This window comes from Pteropus medius, unplaced genomic scaffold (assembly GCF_902729225.1).
Source record: "Pteropus medius unplaced genomic scaffold, Ma_sr-lr_union100, whole genome shotgun sequence".
Taxonomy (NCBI): domain Eukaryota; kingdom Metazoa; phylum Chordata; class Mammalia; order Chiroptera; family Pteropodidae; genus Pteropus; species Pteropus medius.
This window is the reverse complement of record NW_024341893.1, coordinates 686,279-707,334: the sequence shown is the minus strand read 5'-3', so window position 1 is coordinate 707,334 and position 21,056 is coordinate 686,279. Positions and strand designations below refer to the sequence as shown.

General features: G+C 48.6%; 1 protein-coding gene and 1 pseudogene across 1 annotated transcript in view; one reads left to right on the top strand and one right to left on the bottom strand.

Moving 5' to 3' along the window:
* The window catches only part of FCGBP (Fc gamma binding protein), a 36,858-nt gene extending 26,487 nt beyond the window's left edge, over positions 1–10,371 (bottom strand). Inside the window, exons 1-4 of the mRNA XM_039854170.1 lie at positions 10,317–10,371; positions 7,582–8,823; positions 5,538–5,887; positions 1,724–2,294 (exon numbers count right to left, since the gene is read on the bottom strand). Coding sequence (XP_039710104.1) covers positions 1,724–2,294; positions 5,538–5,887; positions 7,582–8,823; positions 10,317–10,371 — 2,218 coding nt within the window. The remainder of the gene's footprint in view (positions 1–1,723; positions 2,295–5,537; positions 5,888–7,581; positions 8,824–10,316) is intronic.
* LOC120596855 (uncharacterized) lies at positions 9,551–9,666 on the top strand (annotated as a pseudogene).
* Positions 10,372–21,056: the final 10,685 nt, after the last annotated feature.

Below are 21,056 nucleotides of genomic sequence, written 5' to 3'. Positions count from 1 at the left end.
CGCTTCTCCTCTCACCACGGTCCTCACCCTGGCCCTATCCACGCAGCAGCCTCCTGCCTGCTCTCTGGTCCCCATCCTCCCCCACAGTCTTCCTCACACGCAGCCAGAGGGATCCTGTGAAAACCTGAGTCCGATGATGTCCCTCTCCTGCTCGGAACCCTCTTGTGGCTCCATTTCGCTCAGAGTAAAAGCCAGAGTCTTCCCCGTGGCCAGCGAGGCCCCACACGACCTACTCTCAGCCCCGGCTCCTCTCACGCTCCCCCTGGCTCACTCTGTCCCAGCCACAGAGGCCTCCTCCTCGGTCCTCACGCTCCCAGTGCAGGGCCGTGGCTCTGGCTGTTCCCTGTGCCTGTACTGGCCTTCCCTCAGGAGGCAATGTAGCATGTGGTTAAGACAAGTTACTGGGGCCCAGATGTCCTGGGTTCAAATCCTGGCTCCCCACTTAGCTGTGTGCTAATGAGCAAATTATTCCCACTGTCCTGTGCCTCAGTTTCCCATCAGTAAAATGGGATAATCATCGTACTGACCTCACAGGGATGTCTGAGTAAATGAGTTCATCTGTGTAGAGATGCCCCACGAACATCTTCGCTATTACTTAGCTGACTCAGTTGCCTTATCCTGATCTTTGCCCTGATGACATCTCCTCAGAAAGATGTTCCCCGAACACCCTCTTCACGAGCCTCCCATTTGCTCTTATTACACGAACTTTATTTCTCTTGCTCCCTGAAGATACTTCATATTTTACTGTTAGTGTGTCTTCCTGATGGGATATAAGTTCCATGAGAGTGGGACCTGGTCTGTCTCACTCAGCACCACGGACAGGGCCTGGCACACCGGAAATGCCGAGGAACTGCTGCGGAAGTGAGTGGGTAGATGAATGATCTCCCTGGTTCCTCTTCTGCATCAGGCGTTGGGGAACTCCAGGGAGGAGGGGTGTTCACTGGGCAGTGAGGACACAGCAGTGACCAAGCCGAACCCCAAATGGCCTCAGGGTCTTCCCCAGACTTACTCCCCTCTGGAGTCCTTGTCTCAAGCCTGGGCCTGATGCCTCATCCTCCTTCCCCTCCAGCCTACCTGCCTCCTGAACATTTCTCTGAATGCCTCACGGGGGCAGGGACAGGTGAGTGTCCATGACCAGCACAGGGACGGGGCCAGATAGGGACTCGAGGAATTCTTGTTAAATGAATGAATAAATGAGTGAGTAAGTGATTAAATGGATGGACACCTGGCCAAGGAGCTTGGACTTTATCCAGAGGTCACTGGAGAGTCAGGGAAGGGTTGTAAATAAAGAGATGTTCACATTTCTGCTTTGGGACCCTGAAGACGACCTCTCATGCCAAGCTTTGCGCATGCTCTTCCTTCAGCCTGGAGCCCACTTCCTCCTCCCTCTCCCCTGTCTAGTTCCAAACCCTCCTTTCCATCGCCAATTGGCCATTCCTTTCTCTAGAAAATCATCCTTGACACTCCGTCCCCCAGGCCGAGTCGAGAAGCTTCTCTGGTCTCCCTTAGCCCCCTGGAACTTCCCCCATGTCGGCTCTGACCACTCTGCCTGTGATCCCCCAACTCAGCTATGGCTACTCTGGACTGTCGCCGTCCAGAGTGCCCCAGCCTCAAGCATGGTCAGCTCCATGCCAAATGACAAGAAGTGCTCGGGTACTGAGCAGATGTCAGGGGTCCCCTGCCTCCCACATGTGCTCCCAGCTCCCACCAGGGCATCACTCACGGCAGTTGGCTTGTGACCTCCAGTCCTTGATAGAGACGCCAAGCTCCAGACAGGCCTGGGCATAGGCGCTGAGGCCACGGCACAGGCTGGACCGGTCCCCGCTGGCCACACACAGGTCATATACACATTCCTCCAGAAAGGGCCGGGGGGCCAGAGTATTATGGCAGGCAGCAAATGGGCCATTGGGCTTAGTCAGCATGCCACAGAGACGGTCACCCTCATAGTGCTGGGCCTGGCCTGGGGTGCAGGAGGGACAGTTGCTCTGGCAGCCGTCCTCACACAGGTAGTCCTCATCGTCCAACTTCCAGCTCTTAGCAAACTCCACAGCGTTAGGAGCCTGCTCCCAGTCAGGCGTGAGGAAGTCATCAGTGGGGTCGCCATTATAGTTGCCACACAGTCCGTATACCTGGTCTCGGAAGCGTGCCGGCAGGCTCAGCGCCAGCTGGGAGTCCCAGTTGTAGGTGACCACCAGCCCAAAGTCCAGCTCTACTATGGCCCGTGTGCCGCTCTGGTACACACGCAGGCGGCCCTCAGCCAGGGAGGCAGGCAGGCGCGAGCGCTGGCTGTCGATCTGCAGAGGGGGTGAGCAGGGAAGCGAGCGGTCAGATCCCCGTGGTCCAGCCTTCCCCCCTCACCTCCTCCCGCTCTTCCCCTACTCTAGCTATAGTGAGATTCCTCCCTCTTGTTCCTGCCACTGACCAAGCCTCAGGATTTTTGTCCTTGCCATCCCCATGGCCTGAGTTGCTCTTCCCCTGGGCACACACATGGCCACGCCCTCGCCTCTCAGAAAAGCTTTGCTCAAATGTCACCATCTCAGTGAGGTGAGCTCTGCCCACCCTATTTTATATGCAGCCTCTCCCTGCTCGCTATTTTCCTTTCTTGCTCTTTTTTCTATAGCTCCTAATCTTTCACAATATAATTTGCATGTATCAGCTGTCTAACTCCATAGACTGTCAACTCCATAAAGATGGATTTCTGTCTGCTTCGATTCCTGCGTCATCTCCAGTAGCTAGAACAGTGCCTGGTAAAATAGCAGGTGTTCGGTGAATGAATGAATTAAGGCACTGCTGTGTTAAATAAATGATCACAGGCACTCACTCTGTGCCTGGCCTGGGCTGGGAGATCTGGAGATCCAGCGATGACCAGGACAACCCCTGACTCTGCTCTCTTGGGGTTCCCAGTCCAATGGGAGAGGCAGACCTGTCGCTAGACACTGACGGATCAGAGTGGGCATGGCTGGGATAGTGGAGGCACAGGAGGCTGTGGGAGCCTAGAAGAGGGGCCAGACCCAGCCCTGCAGGTCAGGGAAAGCTTCTTGGAGGAAGAGACAGCTGTTCCTTTGCAAATGTCCTGAGTGGAGAGAAAGTCTGGCCTGGAGAAATGGCGTGTGTGTCTGTCTCCTCGACCCATTGCCTCTTCTGGAGGATCTTTTTTATTCTTTCCCCACACATTCTCGTCTTATCCAAGAGGATGGGTTATGGAAATGGAGTAATAATCAGGGAACAGCATGAGCGATGGGGCAAAGGTAAGACAGATCAGTCAGTCAGTCAGTCAGCGAGGCCTCTACGAGCCGTCGTGTGTGTTCAGGTCTGTGCCGGGCAGTGTTATAGACACTGAGTGCAGTGACCGAGACGGCCCGGCCCCTTCCTCATCCATCACAGGTTCTCAGTCCAGGGACCGCTGTTCAAATCTGTCTCTCCCCTAAGACCAGTGATCTTCATTTTTAAATGAAACAGTAATATTTGTTCATTACAGAAAACTTACAAGATGCACACGAGCAAAAATGAGAAAAATCATCCATTTTGCTGTAGACACACACACACACATACGATTTAGAAATCCTGCCAGATATTTTCCTACCTTTAAATACCTTTATACTTATCATTATTATTTTTTTTTACAGTAATGAGACCATGCTGGTCACCATTTCATGAGCACCTCTTCCCTCTTAACAATGTCTTGCGGACGTCCCGCCATGATTCCACCAGGACCTCTAAACCTTTGTCAACTCACTGACCTCAGTGAGACCCTGACAAGAGCAGTGGCCCCTCTCTTTGGAAAACTGCATGGCACGTGCAAAACTCTGCACGAAACTGAGCTCGTGCAGAACTCAGTTTAATGCACGTGGCCATTATCTTGCAGATCCACCCGCACACTCACAAAATGAGGGCGGTACCTGGATATTCACTGCAGTGCTGTCTGCCATCGAGAACAGCATCCCTCCACAGGGGACTGAGTGAAATGCACTGTGCTACACCCATGTGATGGGAAAGGGTGTATCCGCGGACACAGAAACCGCTCCAGAATGTACAACTTGCAGCAAAAAAGCAAAGAGCAGAACAGAGAGAGACAGTACAGCACATTTCACTAAGAAAGGGGAGAGGTGGGACCAAGTTTATGGTTGCTTGTCTTGGCATAAAGAAACCCTAGATGAATACCCAAGAAATCAGTAAAAGTCATTACCTGGGCGGAATGGGGGAAGAGCAGACAAAGACAGGAATGAAAACAAGACCTCTCATGAATGCCCTTTTTGTTGTGAGCTATGTGAAGGCTTCGCCTCTTTAAAAAGTCGCGGCAACATGGAAGAACCTCCAAAGTATTACGGTGAGCGAACGAAGCCTTACGCGAGGGGCTTCTCACACTGGGTGAGTCCATTACCATGAAGTTCGTGAACAGGCAAAACTAATGGACGGTGGAAGGAATGTCAGAACTCTGATTGCCGCGAGGGGGGCGGGTTGGGGATTGTTCGAGAAGGGGCATGAGGGAACTTTCCAGAGTGATGAAAGTGCCCTATATCTTAATGGAGGTTTAGGTTGCACATTTGTTCAAAACTGAGTGAACTGTACACTTGAGATCTGTGGATTTTATTATGTATAAATTTTATCTCAAAAGTAGGCAATGAGAAATGTAAAAATATTGTATTCCAGTTAATGAGGTGAATGTTGAAGTATCTAGAGGTGAAATGTAGTGATGTCTAGAACTTGCTTTTAAGAGCATAAAAAATAAGATGATTACTGAGTGAACAGAGGGATAGGAAAATGATAGATGTGTGATAAACCAAGAAGAATAAAACGTTTAGAATCTAGCTGATTGACATATGAGTGTTCATTGCACAATGATTTCAACTCTTCAGGATGCTGGGACCTTTTCATAATAACGTGATGGGGAAAAGATACGTAATTGCTCCAGGCTGTTACTTGTGTTGGCTGAGTAGTAATGCGTTTAGCAGAGGCAGAACGGCCTAGAGGTTGAGAACAGGGACTCGGGAGCTGTCCCCAGCTCCGTCTCATAGCTCTAAGCCCATGGGAAGTATCTCATTTCTCTGGACCTCGGTTTCCTCATCTAAAGGGCTGAAAATAATGCCTACCCCACAGATTGCTGTGAACAGTAAAGGCAGCAATACCCAGAAAGTGCTAAGAAACAAATCTGGCGCATAGTAGGTGCTCACTAAATTTAGTGTTTGGTCACTTAAGAAATTCCTCATTGTTGGACATTTTTTATTCTCGCTCCCTCTCCCTACCCCAACCTCTATTTTTTAATGTATTTTTTCCTATTATAAACCACATTGGCATAAACTTTTTCCCTAACCATATCTCTGAACATCCTTAAAGTTTTTACAAGTACAACCGTTGGACTAAAGGGGTTTAAGGTCCTGCACGAATGTTCAGATCCCTCCCCCGCAACCCGATGCCTGGGCTCACTTCTCCGCCCCCTCGTTCTCACGGCAAAGAGCTGGGTCCGGGGCCTGACACCCAGGCTTTGCCTCCTCCTTCTGACCGATGGGCATTAAACCTTGAGGACTCTGGATACTCACCCGGACGAAGCCAACTTCCCCACGGGCTAGCGACACGGAGTGGCTGTAGGCGCGCACGGTGACGAAGCCCACGTAAGAGACGCGGCGGCTGCCACGGTGCTCGTTCTTGGCCTCCACGCTGAAGGCGGGCAGGGTCTGGTCCTCGCTGTACAGCTCCGCCATCGTGTACGAGCACGTGCCCATCATGTCGTAGCGACGGCCATCGAAGGTGGTGTAATGGGGGTCACCCTGGGCGCGGCAGGTGGCCACGGAGACCGGCACGCACCTGGCCTTCCCGCCTGCCACCTGGCAGAGCTGCGAGGGAGGGCACTGCACACCTTGGCAGGTGGGCTTCTCCTCCTGGAGCAGGCCTGGGGAGGGAAGAGGGGTGGCGACAGAGAAGGAGTCAGGAGTGTCCACACCGGTGGGAATCCTGGAGCAACTGCCCATCCCAGAAGTGGAGAAACTGAGGTCTGGAATCTCACTGGGAGAGCTGCTCAGGCCTGAGCCCAGCTCAGAGCTCCTGATACTCGAGTTTAATGCAGCTCAGCCCAGAAGGACTGGAAGGTAGTGAAGGACAGACAGACAGATCAAGGGAGTGTCAGTCTGTCCATTTTCCCTCCCTGCTTCCTTCTCCCCTGTACTTTCCCAGTCAGGTCAAAAGGCTAAGGCGTAGTCTTTGAGGACAAGATGGAGCACAGAGACTGTTCCACAGAATGGAAATGTGAGTGGTCAGGCTGCCGGGGCTAGAGCCCTGGCTCGACTAATCAGCTGTGTGACACTGGACAAGGAATTTTAAACTCTCTTTGCCTCAGGGTCCTCATCGGTAACATGAGGATGACAATAACACCTTCTTCACAGGGATGTTTGGGGACGGGGTGGTGCTGCCAGGCTTAAATAAGCTAAAATATAAGTAGGCTTTGGAACTGTCTCAGGTGTTCTTACCTGTTATAATTAACCACCTATCCCTTTTCCATTTTACTAGTCAAGCCCGAAGTGGCCCTTTGAAGTTGAGTGGCTTCCATGTCATGGAGGGTGTGGGGGAGGGGCATTTTTGCCAGTGCTGGCAACCCTAGTGTCTACCATCCTAGCTCAAAGGGGCAGGACCCTCTTCCCCTGCCTCCCTGTGTTCAGAAGCTCTCGGCTTCTGTCTGCTCGTAATAGCAGCTCACCCTTACGTCGCCCGATTCACTTGCCAAGTACCCCCAAAGTGCTTTACAAATGTTAACTCATTACACCCTTGCTTAACACTCCTGTGAAGGGGGTGCAGTTATCAAACCCCTTTTACAGATGTGGAATCTGAGGCCCACAGAAGAGAAGTCACATGCCCCGAGTCATACAAGCAGAGATGGGATTGGAACCCGAGAAGTCTGCCTTTCACACCTGTGCCTTCCGACGCTGCACTGCCTGGAGGCAGCTTCTCAATGCACCCAGCCCGAGGTTACAAACAGGGCCAGGTCCTGGAGCTGAACTACGTTAACTCGTGCGAGGCACCTAGAATGTTATATTGAGAGATGACCCCCGAGCACCATAGGCCTTATTATTTTTATACTTTTAGATGTCCTTAGTTTGGGCATAAACATCCCGATGTGAGGTGTGGAGGAGTGGCAGTTAGCAACTGGTATCGTTGTGCATCAGTTGCCGAAACAGTCCCAAACTGGTTTGTAAGAAGCTGCTGACCTGACCCCACCACCCCAAGATCCCTCCCTCTCTGCTCCTTGGCTCTCCCCTGGGACCGCTTCTCCAACACGCATCCTCCCCCCGCAAGCAACAAGGGCTGGGGCCGGGGACCCTGCTGCAGTGTTATGGCATCAATCCTGACAGGCTGGAAGCCTGGATCATACCCATTACTAATATTTAGAGCATTGTTCCCAGGGTGCAGGTAGGGAGGGGCTGGGAGCCTTAAAAAAAGGAAGGATGGCAGGGAAGATGGAGGTGAGGCGGGAACAGCCCAGCTGAGCCAGGAAACCACAAAGGAGCAGTGGGTGGTAAAGGGGAGAGGCGAGAGAGCCCACCAAGGGGTCACCAGGTGGACGGGGGCCAAGGGTTGTTTCTCATCACTCACTCTGGCCACAGGCAGCTGCTGTCCCATAGCCCCCAAACTGGACCAGCCCGAAGGTGAGCAGCCCGAAGTTGGCAGTGGCCTTGGCTGTGTGGATCACGTTAGCAGTGTCGAAGTCCACTTCAGCGTACGAGAACTCGCTGCCTCGTACAGCCGTCCAGGTGAGCTTGGCCCCCAGCCTGTGCCCGTCCACAGTGAGATCGTCCACAGCCTTGGTCCGCGCCACCACCAGGGCCACGCCCTTAGAGCCTGGCATGCTGCTGAACACATAAGCAGGGCAGTAGGCTGTCACATCTGGGATCAGGACCAGGTAGGGGTCGTAGGTTACTCCGTCCCTTATGGCACCTGTGCCAAACAGTAGGACCTGGATGCCCACATCTGCAGACAGGTAGAGTGGCTGGGATGGCCGGACCTCATACTCGATCACGTCACCTGCCCGGAGCCTCCTGGAGGCAGTGGTGCTCCCGTGGCTGTAGGTCAGCTTTGTGGTCTGGCTGGCCAGGACATAGGCCAGATCGTAGCGGGTCTGGGAGGACAGAGCGGGCACCACATACTGGGTGCCCCAGGCAGATGTGGGTAACAGCTGCTCTATCACGTGGTTGCAGTTTGTGTGTTTCTGGGCACAGCTGTGGCCAGAGAGGACAGCCACAGGGCTACTGGCTGTGACCTTTGACCCTGAGAGATCAGTTGTGCTCTGCACCTGGGCCACGTGATAGGGCTCCAGAGTCACACTCAAGATATTGCCCGCTGGATACAACTTGCCCCGGAATGTCACCACCCCCTTGAGATGCACACTGACCGAGGCACCGGCTGCACCGGCCACCACGGCAAACTCCTTGACATTCTTGGCTAAGATTCCGGCAGGTGTGAGCACAAAGTACTCGGTTCCCAGGGCCTGGACGGGCCGCAGCAGCGTCAGCTCCCCCGTGTTGGGCTTCGTGTTTATGGCTTGCGCAGAGATGGTGCGGTCAGAGTGGATCAGCACCGCGTGCCGGAAGGTACTGCTGCCGATCATCTCGGCCTTGGTGCTGATGTTGACCATGACCGACTGCCCAGGCCTCACGGTGACATTCTGCGAGGTGCCATCTGCCTGGCTGAGGATGGCAACGGAGGCGGGGCCGTCTGACAGACTGGAGAGGAGGAGGTGGAGGTTGGCCGATCTGTACCCGGGCAGATAGTTCTGCAGGAAGGCCGTGAGGAATTCCTTCCCTCCAGTGTTGCCGGGGTCCACTGAGGCCGGCAACCCTGCAGTGAGAAAAAGCAGTCGTGGGTCCACTTACCCATCAGAGAACCGACCCCTTGCCCCGCGCCTAGATAACCTGTCGAAATGTCACCTTGGGCTTTTCCCCGCCTCTTCTCTTTCCTTTCTCCTTTTTCATGCACCATTCACCTACTGGCCTTTCTGCCTTTTGTTTTCCAAAAGCCCGAATGCTTTGGACAGGGGTCTCAAACTCAAAATGCTAGGGGTGGCGGGGAGGGCGGGCAGGCAAGTAAAGTAAATGTGGGAAACAGCAGGCCTGTGACTGTGCAAATGGAGAATTCATACACCATCACCAGCGGGCTGTTGCTATTAGCTTTAGCCTTTTGTTATTATGACGCATCATAAGTGCTCACTTGCCCTCTCTCTCTCTCTGTCTCTCTCTGCCAAATTTTACCATTTTTCAAGAGAAACTGGCTCTCTGATTTCATGTGAAATCTCCAACCTCAAATTGATTTAAGCACTATGGGGCCCAGAGTGGCTGGATTCAGGTGCCAGTTGTGATTTCTGTTTTATTAGGACTTGGTGGCGGCGTGGGGCAGGGAGGAGGGGGTGGGAGTTAAGTGGGTAAAGGGAAGAAGGAGATTGAGAGTGTGGGCAAAATGTCTCCTAGAAACACAGTGGGTAGATGTGGTTCCATGGTGTAGCGGTTGGCACGTCTGCTTTACACGCAGAGGGTCCTGGGTTCACGCCCCAGTGGAGCCATGGTCCATGGTCTACGGCCATGCCACCCTGAACAAGCCAGATTTCTGATCTCGGAAGCTAAGCAGGGTCGGGCCTGGTTAGTATTTGGATGGGAGACCACCTAGGAAGACTAGGTACTGTAGGCATACATAATAATAATAATAAAATAATAATAATAATAATAATAATAATAGAGTGGGCATTTTTCCAACACCCCCAAGTGGGAAGTGATTCTCCAGAAGAGAGGGGTAGTCTATAGGGTCTTGAAGAGAGTGTGGGAGTTGTACTAGGACTGTCTGCTGAATAAGGGTATCCCCGTGTCCCACGGGGCCAAGGAATCAGGGACAATGAATGTTCGAAATGTAAGCCAAATGGATGTTGACTAGTGACCGGAGGGCCCTGGCGTCCTGCCCCTCCCCCAGTCCTTCGGCTTCATCCAAGACTCTAGTCCTGGACATTATTCTGGAGAATTGGGCACCGAGCCCTCCAAGAATAACTGTGGTGAAATTTTCCATCCCCTCAGCAGAACAAGGCTCATAGTCAAACTTTGAGTTGCAGAACATCAAGGCAACGGCAGTCCTTGCATACTTGAATTTGGGGACTACAGAAGAGAGACTGGGTGAACTTTACCACATTTCTCTGCAGAGCTTAAGGGGCCTCTCTCCCGTCGCAGCCAGCCTGGGGTGAGGTCGGGAGATGGGTTTGTGGAGGGGGCACGAACGGAGGGTGCTGACCCAGGCAGGCAGAGTCCCCCGGACGGGAACGAGGACAGGGATGAGTTCTCGGTCTGACTTACCCCACAGGAGGGTTGCTCCGGCCCAGAGTGTCCACCAGCTCCGCAGGGAGCCCATGTCTGCAGGGAGAACAGAGAAGGGGTCATAGGAGGCTGGCCTGGAGAGGACAGCAGGGCCCAGTCTCTGGACGACGGCCCCATGGGCACCGGGAAGGCTGAGGTGGGCTGGATCGAAGAGGCAGCGTGTGCGTGTAGGGCAGTTGGATGTCCAGTGGGTCTGGGGGTGGGTGGGGAGGGCAGGACAGGGGCCAGAGTAGGAGACCTGATGTCCCACTTCCAAACGAGACCCCAGCCTCTCTCACCTGCAGGTCCCTGGAGCTGCAAGCCTAGCCCCTGGGCTGGGCTATATAGTGGGGTTTCTTGGCTCCTCAGGCCACACCCTGGGCCACCTGCCAAGCAGATAGTCCTAACTTCCTGGAGAGGCTGCTGATTCCAGGGCCAGGTGGAATGGGGACCCCAAAGGCCTGCGAAGGGTGGAAGGCAAGCCTGGACACCTGGGTCCTGAGGCGTGTGAGAACAGGTGGTGGCTGTGGCCTGGGAGCCTTCTGGGAACTTCATTTCTGGAAGGGCGGTGTTCCTGAGGGAAACAGCTGGGGAGCAGGGTGCTGAGGCCCTGGGTTCCCGGGGAGTAGGTTGGGGAGCGGGCAGTGGGGTGGAAGACAGTATTTGGTCTTGTTTGCTAACTAGAACCTGCCTGCAGATTCTTCCCTTGGCTCCTGCCAGGAATAATAACAAAGGACCTGCATCCGGGTCCTGGCTGCTCCCCAGCCCCTACAAGCTAATCTCCAACCACCCACTATTGTTTCCAGGCACCACTTGGTGGGGGTCCGGAGTCTGGGATGGACAGGAATCTGAGCACCTGCCCCAGGCCTTTGGAGAGAGACACAATGCCTCCATCCCCGGACCCATGGTGCCTCCTGGAGACGCTGGCTGTGAAATGGGGACATCGAAACTCGTCTCACTGGGCTCGTTGATCTCCCAGAGGGCACGCTGAAAACTCTCAAGGACCTTAGATGGGAGGTGGGCCCCTCTGGTGGGAACTGGGGGCTAGAGCTGTGCGTGAAGAAGCATGGAGGCCTCTGTTTTCTGGTTCCACGCAGATATCAGGTTCCACTTCCTGGAGAATTATTTGTTTTCTGGGAGGTTTTCTTGCCCTGAAAAGGGACTGCCCGAACAAGTTTTGGGTGACTTTGTGTCCCCCATCACCCCAGGACCTGCCAGGGATGGGAGATGGGTCTCAGTTGCACATAGGGAGAAGAGACCGCTGACGGGTGGCATGAGTTTTCTGAGATGGAGTCTGTTCCTCCTGGGGGGCTGGCCTGACCCATGCTCTGCTCCCCTCCTCCTGACCCCAGGACTTTGCTGGGGAGTCTCCCCTTGAAACAGCAGCTGCAAAGCATGGATGGCCTCTCGGACAACACCCAGCAGCTGCCGCCCCCAGGACTCCTCCTCTCTTATCACCTCTGGGTGGCCAGCGTGGGTGGGGGCTTTGACACCCCCCACCCAGGGCAGGTTCCCAGAGGGAGAGATAAAGCCTGAGTTTACTGGGACACAAAGTTAACCAGGAACATGAAGCGAGCAAACAGGAGACTGGATAAAAGCCAGAACTATGAAGAAATAGTCAGGGGTCAGGGGAATCCCAAGGGCGGGAGGATCTGTGGGGAGAGGGGTGCCTGGGTCCCTGAGGAGTCTGGCGTGGGCAGAGAGGTCATCTGGTTCCCTGAGGGAAAGAAGGAGTGGGGGCTACAGGGGTTCCTAAGGAGGAAGCAGCCATTGCAAACCAAGACGTCAAAATCTTCCATGTCAGATACCCCTCTGGTAGTGTGAGACACTCAGAGAAACGAGAAGTGGCAGAGAATGAGGGTGTGATTCTGCCCCTCCAATTTCCTCCAAGCCCTGGCTGACCCCAGAGAGAAGCCTTCCCCGCTCAGACTCTGTCATTGCTATCTGCAGCCATAGTCCCCAGAAGTGGGGTGGTGTGGGAAATCTTTTATGTTTGGGGTTCGACACCCCCGGGACCTTCTCAGCCTTTTCAGGGTGTGTGGGGTGCGGGGGGAGGCGAGGAGGAGGAGCGTGTGGTGGGGTGTGAGTGTGAGGTGTGTGGTATGCTATACCCTGTGTCCTACTTCATATCTATTCTCAGGAATCCCACTGATAGGGGGAGATAACCTGTGGGGCCACGTTCTTATAGGGGGAGATAACCTGTGGGGCCACTTTCTTATGGTCAGAGAAACCACATCTGTGCCGCCACCGGCAGCCTCTCTCAGCCCGAACTAGCGGTGGTTGTGTGTCTGAGCTTCCGGCCTCTCCTTGCAGGCGGATCCACAGTGGGCAGATCTGGTGGTGCCCGCTGAGACCCCTGGGACCCTCTGGCTTGTCTGGGCTTTACAGACCAGGCACAGCTGGAGCGAATCTGCTCTCTGCAGCCGAATTCAGACGAGCGGTAATTTCTAACTTCGCTTCTTTGTGCTCTGGATCCCACAAGAGGTCTCCCTACCCGCTTGGGGAAACCCCATCTAGCATAAGCCACCACCGCTATTGTCCCCGAGGTTCAGCCTCAATCTGTGTTCCTCCCCTGCTCAGGACCATTCCACGCCGCCCAGTCCCTGTAAATGCAAGTCCACTCTCGGAGCAGGATGCTCTCAAGCCCGCTTCTGGCACCATCCACCTGGCCGTGGCCTGTGCAGTTCTTTCCGCCTGGTGCACCCTCCCCTGCCATCCACCTGTGAACTCCTTATCTGGAATCCGGACACCACTTTCCGCCTGAGTCATTTCCAGAGAACCCAAGTTGAGGCTAACCTTTTAATCCTCTCATGTGACACTGGCTTTCTGCTGCCTTGCTTCAATGGAAATCCCTTTGGTTTTAGTCCTGCTACATCTGTGTTCTGTTCCGCACCCTCGCCCCACCCATCAGTTCCCCTCCACCCCACTCTGACTTCATGCACGTCGAAACTGCCTTGCTAAACTCTCCAGTGACCTCGTATTCACCTGTTCTAGCTCCTTCTCTGGAAAAGTTGACGTGCGCACTTCCTCCTTGAAAATTACTAATGCCTTGGCCTCGTGACCTCACTTTCTTCTGGCTCTTGTGTTACTTTGGTCTGTTTCTTACAACTCCTTTAATATTGGTGGTGCTCAGATTCTCTTTCTCTGCTTTCTTCTCTTAACTATCTTTTCTCCAGGAGATTTTGGCCATGTCCGCCAAGCTAATAGAACTTTCTCTGATGATGAACATTGTCTATATTTTGTAGGGAACAATGGGGCAGGCAATAGCTACGTGTGGCTATCGAGTTCTTGAAATATGACTAATGTAATGGAAGAACTGAATTTTTAATTTAATTTTAATCAATTTAAATTTTAATTTTAATCAATTTAAGTTTAAATTCATTTTCAGCCCCACTCTTTTTCTTCTCCCTCTTTGTTACAATGTAATACAAATGTTAAATATTTCATAATTGTCCTGCAGGTTCTCGAAGACTTCGTTAGTTAGTTTAGTTTTGTTTTTTTTTTCCAGTCAATTCTCTCTGATTTTTTGTCTTGGGTAATTTCTATTGTTCTGTCTTCAGAGTTACTTGTATTTTCCTCTGTCATATTCATTCTGTTCTTGAGTCCTTTTTTATTTTTATTTCAGTTATTGTAGTTTTCAGTTTCATCATTTCCGTTTGGTTCCTTTCTATATTTTCTATTGCTTTGGTGAGATTTTCTCTATATTTTTTTCATTTGTTTCAAAGGTATTTGTAATTTCTCGATGAGGCATTTTTATAATAGCTACTTTCGACCTTTGTCAGATAATTCCAACATCTACTTTATCTTAGTGTTGGCATCTGTTCATTGTCTTTTGTCAACCAGGTTACAATTGTCCTGGGTTTTGGTAGGATGTCCCTGAACATTTCAGATATTATCATATCCTAACCATTTTAGATATTATAGTAGGAAACTCTAGATCCTATTTAACGCTTCCATTTTAGCAGGCAGTCACCTGCTTAGATTTAGCATGCGGGTCCTGGGCTAGTTTTGTGTGCTGTGGTTCCGATGACAGCTGAGTTTTCCCAGCCCTTGCACTGTTTTTCCTGTCTGCTTAATTTGCCCATTGCTGGGTGGGCTTGCACCCAGTCCCGACAGGTACCACCGATGGACCTGCATGACATCCAGCATATATCCATAATATGCCCTCAGGTTCCCTCTTCTCTCTCAACCCATCGCTCCTGGTCTCACCCTCCACGTCTCCCACACAGTCTCACTGGTCCCGCATCTTCTTTTAGTCTGGAATGCCCTCATGCATCCCTTATCTGACTGATTCCTGCAGGTCTCGGTTTGGCTACAATCTCCAGGCTGGGGTATGTGCCCTCTTTTTTTTATTCCTGTGGGAGAACCCCGAACTCTTCCCTATCTTTGCCCTTAGCGGAGTGGTTCTCAAAGTGGAATACACAAGCCCCTGTGTGTCCCTGGCCCTTTCAGAGGATCTCTGAGGTCAAAATTATTTTCATAATAAAATTAAGATGTTATTCAGATTTTTCATTGTGTCGACATTTGCACAGACAGTGCAAAAACCATGATGGATAAAACTGCTGGCCCTTGCCTCAAATGACCTAGAAGTCATTATGTTTTTTTTACAAACACTCACAGAAAAAGCAAACACACAGAAATAACAATAATAAAAGCAATGACAAAAACCAGTTCTACTTAAGAAGGTCCTTGATGAGATGGTAAAAATTATTAATTTTGTTAAATCTCTACCCTTGAGTACACATCATTTTAACACACTGTGTGACAAGATGCAAGGTATATATAAGCTGTATATTGATGTATGTTGACTGTCTCAAGAAAAAGCACTGTTTGATTGTACTGGCAGATTTTTTCATTATATGGGTCACTCTGAGTGGTGGAGCAGTTCAGGAACTGCTCAATCTCATAGGCGCAAGGCCCCATATCCAGGGGCTGGGGGGCAGCACAGGTAGGGGCCTGCTGAGCTTCAGCCTGGGTGGGGGGGCTCTGAGCTCCCCCCGCTGAAGGCTCCATCAGGGTGCTGCCCATGACCTGTCTCACAGCTGAGCCCAGGGCTACTCTAGTGGCCATGGATGCTATTAGGCCCAGCTGGACCAAAGGAGCAGGCCAGGGCTGTGGCCGTGGGTAGTGGGTGCGCCGGCCAGTGGGCAGAAACCAGACAAAGACATTACAAAGAAAGAAAACTATAAGTAAATATCTCCCATGAACATAGACAGGAAAATCCTTAACAAAATATTAACAAATTGAATCCAACAATATATAAAAAGAGTAATATGTCACAGCCAAGTAAATAGGGTTTATCCTAGGAATACAAGGTTCATTCAACATTCAAAAAGCAATCAGTGAAATTCATCATATTAACAGAATAAAGATTAAACACTGCAAGATCACTTCAATAGATGCAGAAAAAACATTTGACATACAGATGGCCAACAGACACATGAAAAGATGCTCAACGTCACTAATTATCAGGGAAATACAAATCAAAACCACAATGAGCTATCACTTCACACCTGTTAGAATGGCTATTATCAAGGGAACAACAAAGAGTAAGTGTTGGCGAGGACGTGGAGAAACGGGACCCTCGTGCACCATCGGAGGGTTGTAAATTGATGCAGCCACTGCAGGAAACAGTATGGAGGTTCCTCCAAAAATTAAAAATAGAACTACCTCCGACCCAGCGATTCCACTTCTGGGTGTTTATCCAAAGAAATGGAAAACACTAATTCAAAAAGATACGTGCATTTCTGTGTTCATTGCAGCATTATTTACAACAACCAAGATATGAAAGCAACCTAGGTGTCCACGGATAGATGAATGGATAGAGAAGACATCTCATATATGTATAAACATATATATGTTTTTTTTTTTTTCTCAGCCATAAAAAGGAATGAAATCTTGCCATTTGCAATGGATGGACCTAAAGGGTATTATGCTAAGTGAAATAAGTCAGATAGAGAAAGACGAATACCATATGATTTCACCTATTGTGAAATCTAAAAAACAAAACGAATGAACAAACAAAACAAAACGGAAACAAACTCCTAGATCCAGAGAACAAATCGATGCTTGCCAGATGGGAGAGGTAGGGGGATGAGCAAAAAAGGTGAAGGGGACTGAGAAATACAAACTGCCAGTTACAAAAGAAGTCACAGGGATGTAATGTACAGCTTAAGGAATATAGCCCATGATATGGTAACTATTATGGAGTCAGACGGATACTAGATTTATAGTGGTGATCACTTCGTAAGGTATGTAAATGTCTAATCATTGTGTTGTATACCTCAAACTAATATAATATTGTATGTCGACTATAATTTAAAAATAAATTTAAAAAAAATTAGATTCTCAATAAATATTTGATAAATAAAAAACAAATAAATGAATGAATTCTACAAAAAAATACCTTTTGAAAGTAATAGATATGTTCATTATCTTGATGGTTTTATGTGTGTGTATATATGTGACAAAATGTATCAAAATATACTCTGAATATGTATAGTTTATTGTATATCAATTATACCTGTTTTTATAAAGGTACTATTTTAAATAGCTTGAAAAAAATGAAATAGGTATAAATCTACCAAAACGCATGTATGCCAAAAGGGACAAAACACTAAAGAAAGAAATCAAAGGACTAAATAAATGGAGAGACATACTACATTCATGGATGGGAAGACTCAATATTGTGAAGATACCAATTGTCCCCAAATCGATCTATAGATTTAATGCAATCCCATAAAAATCCCAGCAGGGATATGTATGTATGTGTAAATACACGCACATACACACACATATATATATATATAAGTACACAAAAATAGAGAAAAAGAAAACGAGAAAGCAAATGTGTTAAAATGTTAACATCTGGGGAATCTGGGCAAAGAGCAGGTATCATTCTTAAAAGTTTTCTGTAAATTTCAAAATGAAAAGATTACTAAAAAGCGTTTATACTTTATTGCTTTGTCATCTATTTCTTCTCTTAGACATTGTGTATAATTAAATAATCTACACCGCCTTTAAAAGCTGTGTCAATAGTATAGTGGTTACCAGAGGGAAAAGGGGGTTGGGGGAAGCAGAAAAGAATAAAGGCGGTCAAACATGTGGTGCCAGAAGGAGATTAGACTTTGAGTGGTGAACATACAATGCAATATGCGGAAGATGCATTATAGAATTGTGCACTTGAAACCCATATAATTGTATTAGCAATGCCGCCCCAATACATTTAATTTAAAATAACTGTGTTATACTCCATAATAGATGGATGGTTCAAATTTTATTTAACCCACCGGTTATCATCAGACATTTACATTTGCTTCTCCCTGAATTTAATCCTTACCCACCCTTTACCCCATATTCTTGCTGCCTTCTGAATGATTCAGGCCCCTCTCTACACCCTGGGATGAGTAAAGCTATTCATTCCTGGGCCTTCGATGACAACACGGGGGAGATGGTGTGCGCAGACCAGGGGTCACCTGCTCACTGTCTGAAGCCCTTGGATGGGTTTTGTTTGGATCGCATGACGTTTTTAAGAGTTTGAATTTATTGTCATCATTAATGAAAAGATTTCGCTTGAAAATCTGGATTCTTTACTTCTTTTTTTTTTTTTATCAATTATAGTCGACGTTCAATAACATTTTATATTAGTTTCAGGGTTTTTTTTATGGGAAGGAAATTCTAAAAAAGAGTGCTCTATGGAAGGTGAAACTCCAAATCTGCATGTAAAAATACTCCTCAAATCCATGGATCACTCTTTTTTCTATTTAAGATTTTTTTTCCGGTTTTATTGAGATATAATTGACATATAGCATTGTATTCGTTTCAGGTGTACAACATAATGTTGTTTCATTGTATGTACACACACGACACGGTTCCATGAATGTATACATCGCTAAATGATTGCTACGATAAGTTTAGTTAATGCCCATCACCTCACAGTTACAGTATTTTTCTTGTGATGAAAACTTTTAAGATACATTCTCTTCGCAAAAAAAAAAAAAAAGATATATAATAAAGTATTGTTAACTAAAGTCACCATGCTGTACGTTACATCCCCAGAACTAATTTAATCTTATAACTGGAAGTTTCTATCTTTTGACTGCCTTCGCCCACTTCCCCCACCTCCCACCACTCACCTCTGGAAACTACCAATCCAAGGTAAGAAACACCCAAACCTGTAGATAATTTTTATAAGAGCTTATGTGAGCCGAACTGATAACACAGGCTGGGGAGCAAGGTTTCAGATGCTTCCAAATTTCAACTTCCGTTGAACATCAGACCTGGTAGCGATGGGCCCACGTTCAGGCCTGGCGATCGTGTCTGGAGCTGCGTTTCAGCCACTCTTTAGGTGAGGAATAGGTTCTCTGCCCGCCCAGCTGTCTTTATTTACTTGTCTGCTGGCTTCCCGTATGCACTCGGCCTCACCCAGGGCTCTAAAGCCCCAGATCTGGGAACACCCTCACTCAAAACAGCTGCTCAGGGCTTCTTTCAGAAGGCAATGCAGATGAGAGGAAGAAAGCCCTAGGCTTGAACTGAGATGAATTTTAGTCAACTTAGCTGGTTCCGGCTCTAGTTAAATGCCCATCTGTTAAGTTATCTAGATGGTTGGTTCTTAACTGGGGGATGGGAGAGAAGGTCGAAATGATAGGTGGGTCTAGCTTGAAAAACTCCCTAAGTAATTTGAAGTCCACCTCTCTGAGAATGACTGGTTTACCTGTCGAATGTCATCAGCAAATCTAAATAATAACTATCACATGGGCTTAAGAGCACAGGCTCTGAATTTGAATGCCAGCTCTATTTACTTGCTGCGTGATCTTGGGCCAGTGACTTCACCTCTCTGGGCCTCATTTCTCATGAAGGACCTGAAAAAGGAAGACAAGAGTTCCCACTTCAAATCTCACTTTAATCTGAGATTAAGTCAGATGATATGTATAAAGCATTTGGGACTCTCTGTCACCAGGTAAAGACTGTATAAATGTTGATTACTTTTACTACCCACTTCCCAAAGTTGTGAAGATTAAATGAGATAATGAGCTAAAGTTCTTAACAAAGAACAAGGTACATCGTCAGTGTTCAGGAAATGGTTATTTGTGATTATTTTCCATAAACATTCCAAAGAGATACCTTGATGTGTCATTGCCAAAGGAGAAGAGAGAACTTGCTGATGATTTGACTGAGCGTGGGGGTCACGAAGGCAAAGCCTTCTCATAGATTTGAGTCTGAAGCTTGGAAACTGGGAGGATGGGGAACAAGAGGCATGGAGGAAAATGATACATTCCCTTTGAAGTGACGGATTCCAAGCCTCAAGGAGAAACTGAGGATTCCTTCTGGGTGTTAGGTGGAGACCTTGAAGACAGAACTAAGAGTTGTCAATGCAGAGAAAAAAAGGAAGTATTTCTTTTTATTGTTATTTTCCTTTTTTTTGTGGAAATAAAAATACTAGGATGGCGAGGACTAAATCTGATCGATCTTCGGGTTCCTCCAACTTAGGGCTGGCATTGAGCAGGAGCCGCTAATTCTCTCTGTGACTGAGTAGAAGTGGCTTTCCCCTGTCTGAGCTGCGACTTCCTCACCTATAAAATGAGGAAAAGCAAACCTACCATTGAGGGTGTTGTAAAAATTCAGAGATCATGGTTTGGAAATTGCCTGGCTAAAACTAGGAATGTACAAATGGTGTCTGGTGTGACAACCCATGATGCACCCACCAGAATGGAAAAAAAAAATGTAAGGATGGACAATACTAAGTGTATGCACAACTGGTGGGAGTACAAGTTAGTACAGTTTGACAGCATCCGCCAAAGCTGAACACATACCTGCCCTATGACCAGCAAGCCTGCATATATCCGCATTATGTTCATCAAAGAAATGTACTAGAATATTCATAGCACCAGTATAGCCCCAAACTGGAAACTATTCAGTTCTAGACATGTTCATACAGTGGAAACCATATAGAAATGAAAACGAAAGAACTATTCCTATACACAATATGAATTTTGCAAACATAATGTTAAGAAAGCCAAACACACAATACACACTATATGGGTATCTAGGGAGTTCGAAACAGACAAAAGTAATCCATGCTGTTAGAAATCAGGTGATAACTTTCATAGGGGATGGGGTGGTGGAAAGAAGCATGTGCAGGGATTCTGGGAGCTGCTAACGTTTGGTGTCTTGATCTGAGTACTGGCTATGTGGGTGTGCTTGCAGTGTAAATTCATCGCACTGCGAGCGAACAATCTGTGGATTTTCCTGTATTTATACTTCAATAAAATGTTTACAGGCACATTTCGCTTTGTTGTACTTTGCTTTAACGTGCTTCACAGATAGCGCTTTTTAAAGGACTGTGGCAACCCTGCCTGGAGCCTTTTTCCCAACAGCATTTATTTCCTGTCACATTTGCAAAATTCCAAACTTTTTCATTATTCTATTTGTCACGGTGATCTGTAACCAGCGATCTCTGATATCACTATTGTCGTTCCCTTGAGGCGTCACGAACTGCACCCCTTAGATGGTGAGCTTAACTGATAAACGGGTATGCTTTGACTGCTCCACCAACTGGCCGTGCCCCCATCTCTCTCCCTGTCCTCAGGCCTCCCTATTCCCTGAGACACAGCGATACTTAAATTAGGCCAATCGACAACCCTACAATGGCCTCTAAGTGTTCAAGTGAAAGGAAAAGTCATGTGTATCCTCCTAATGAAGATGTTAATACTGTTGACATGAAAACAAAAGATTTAGAAT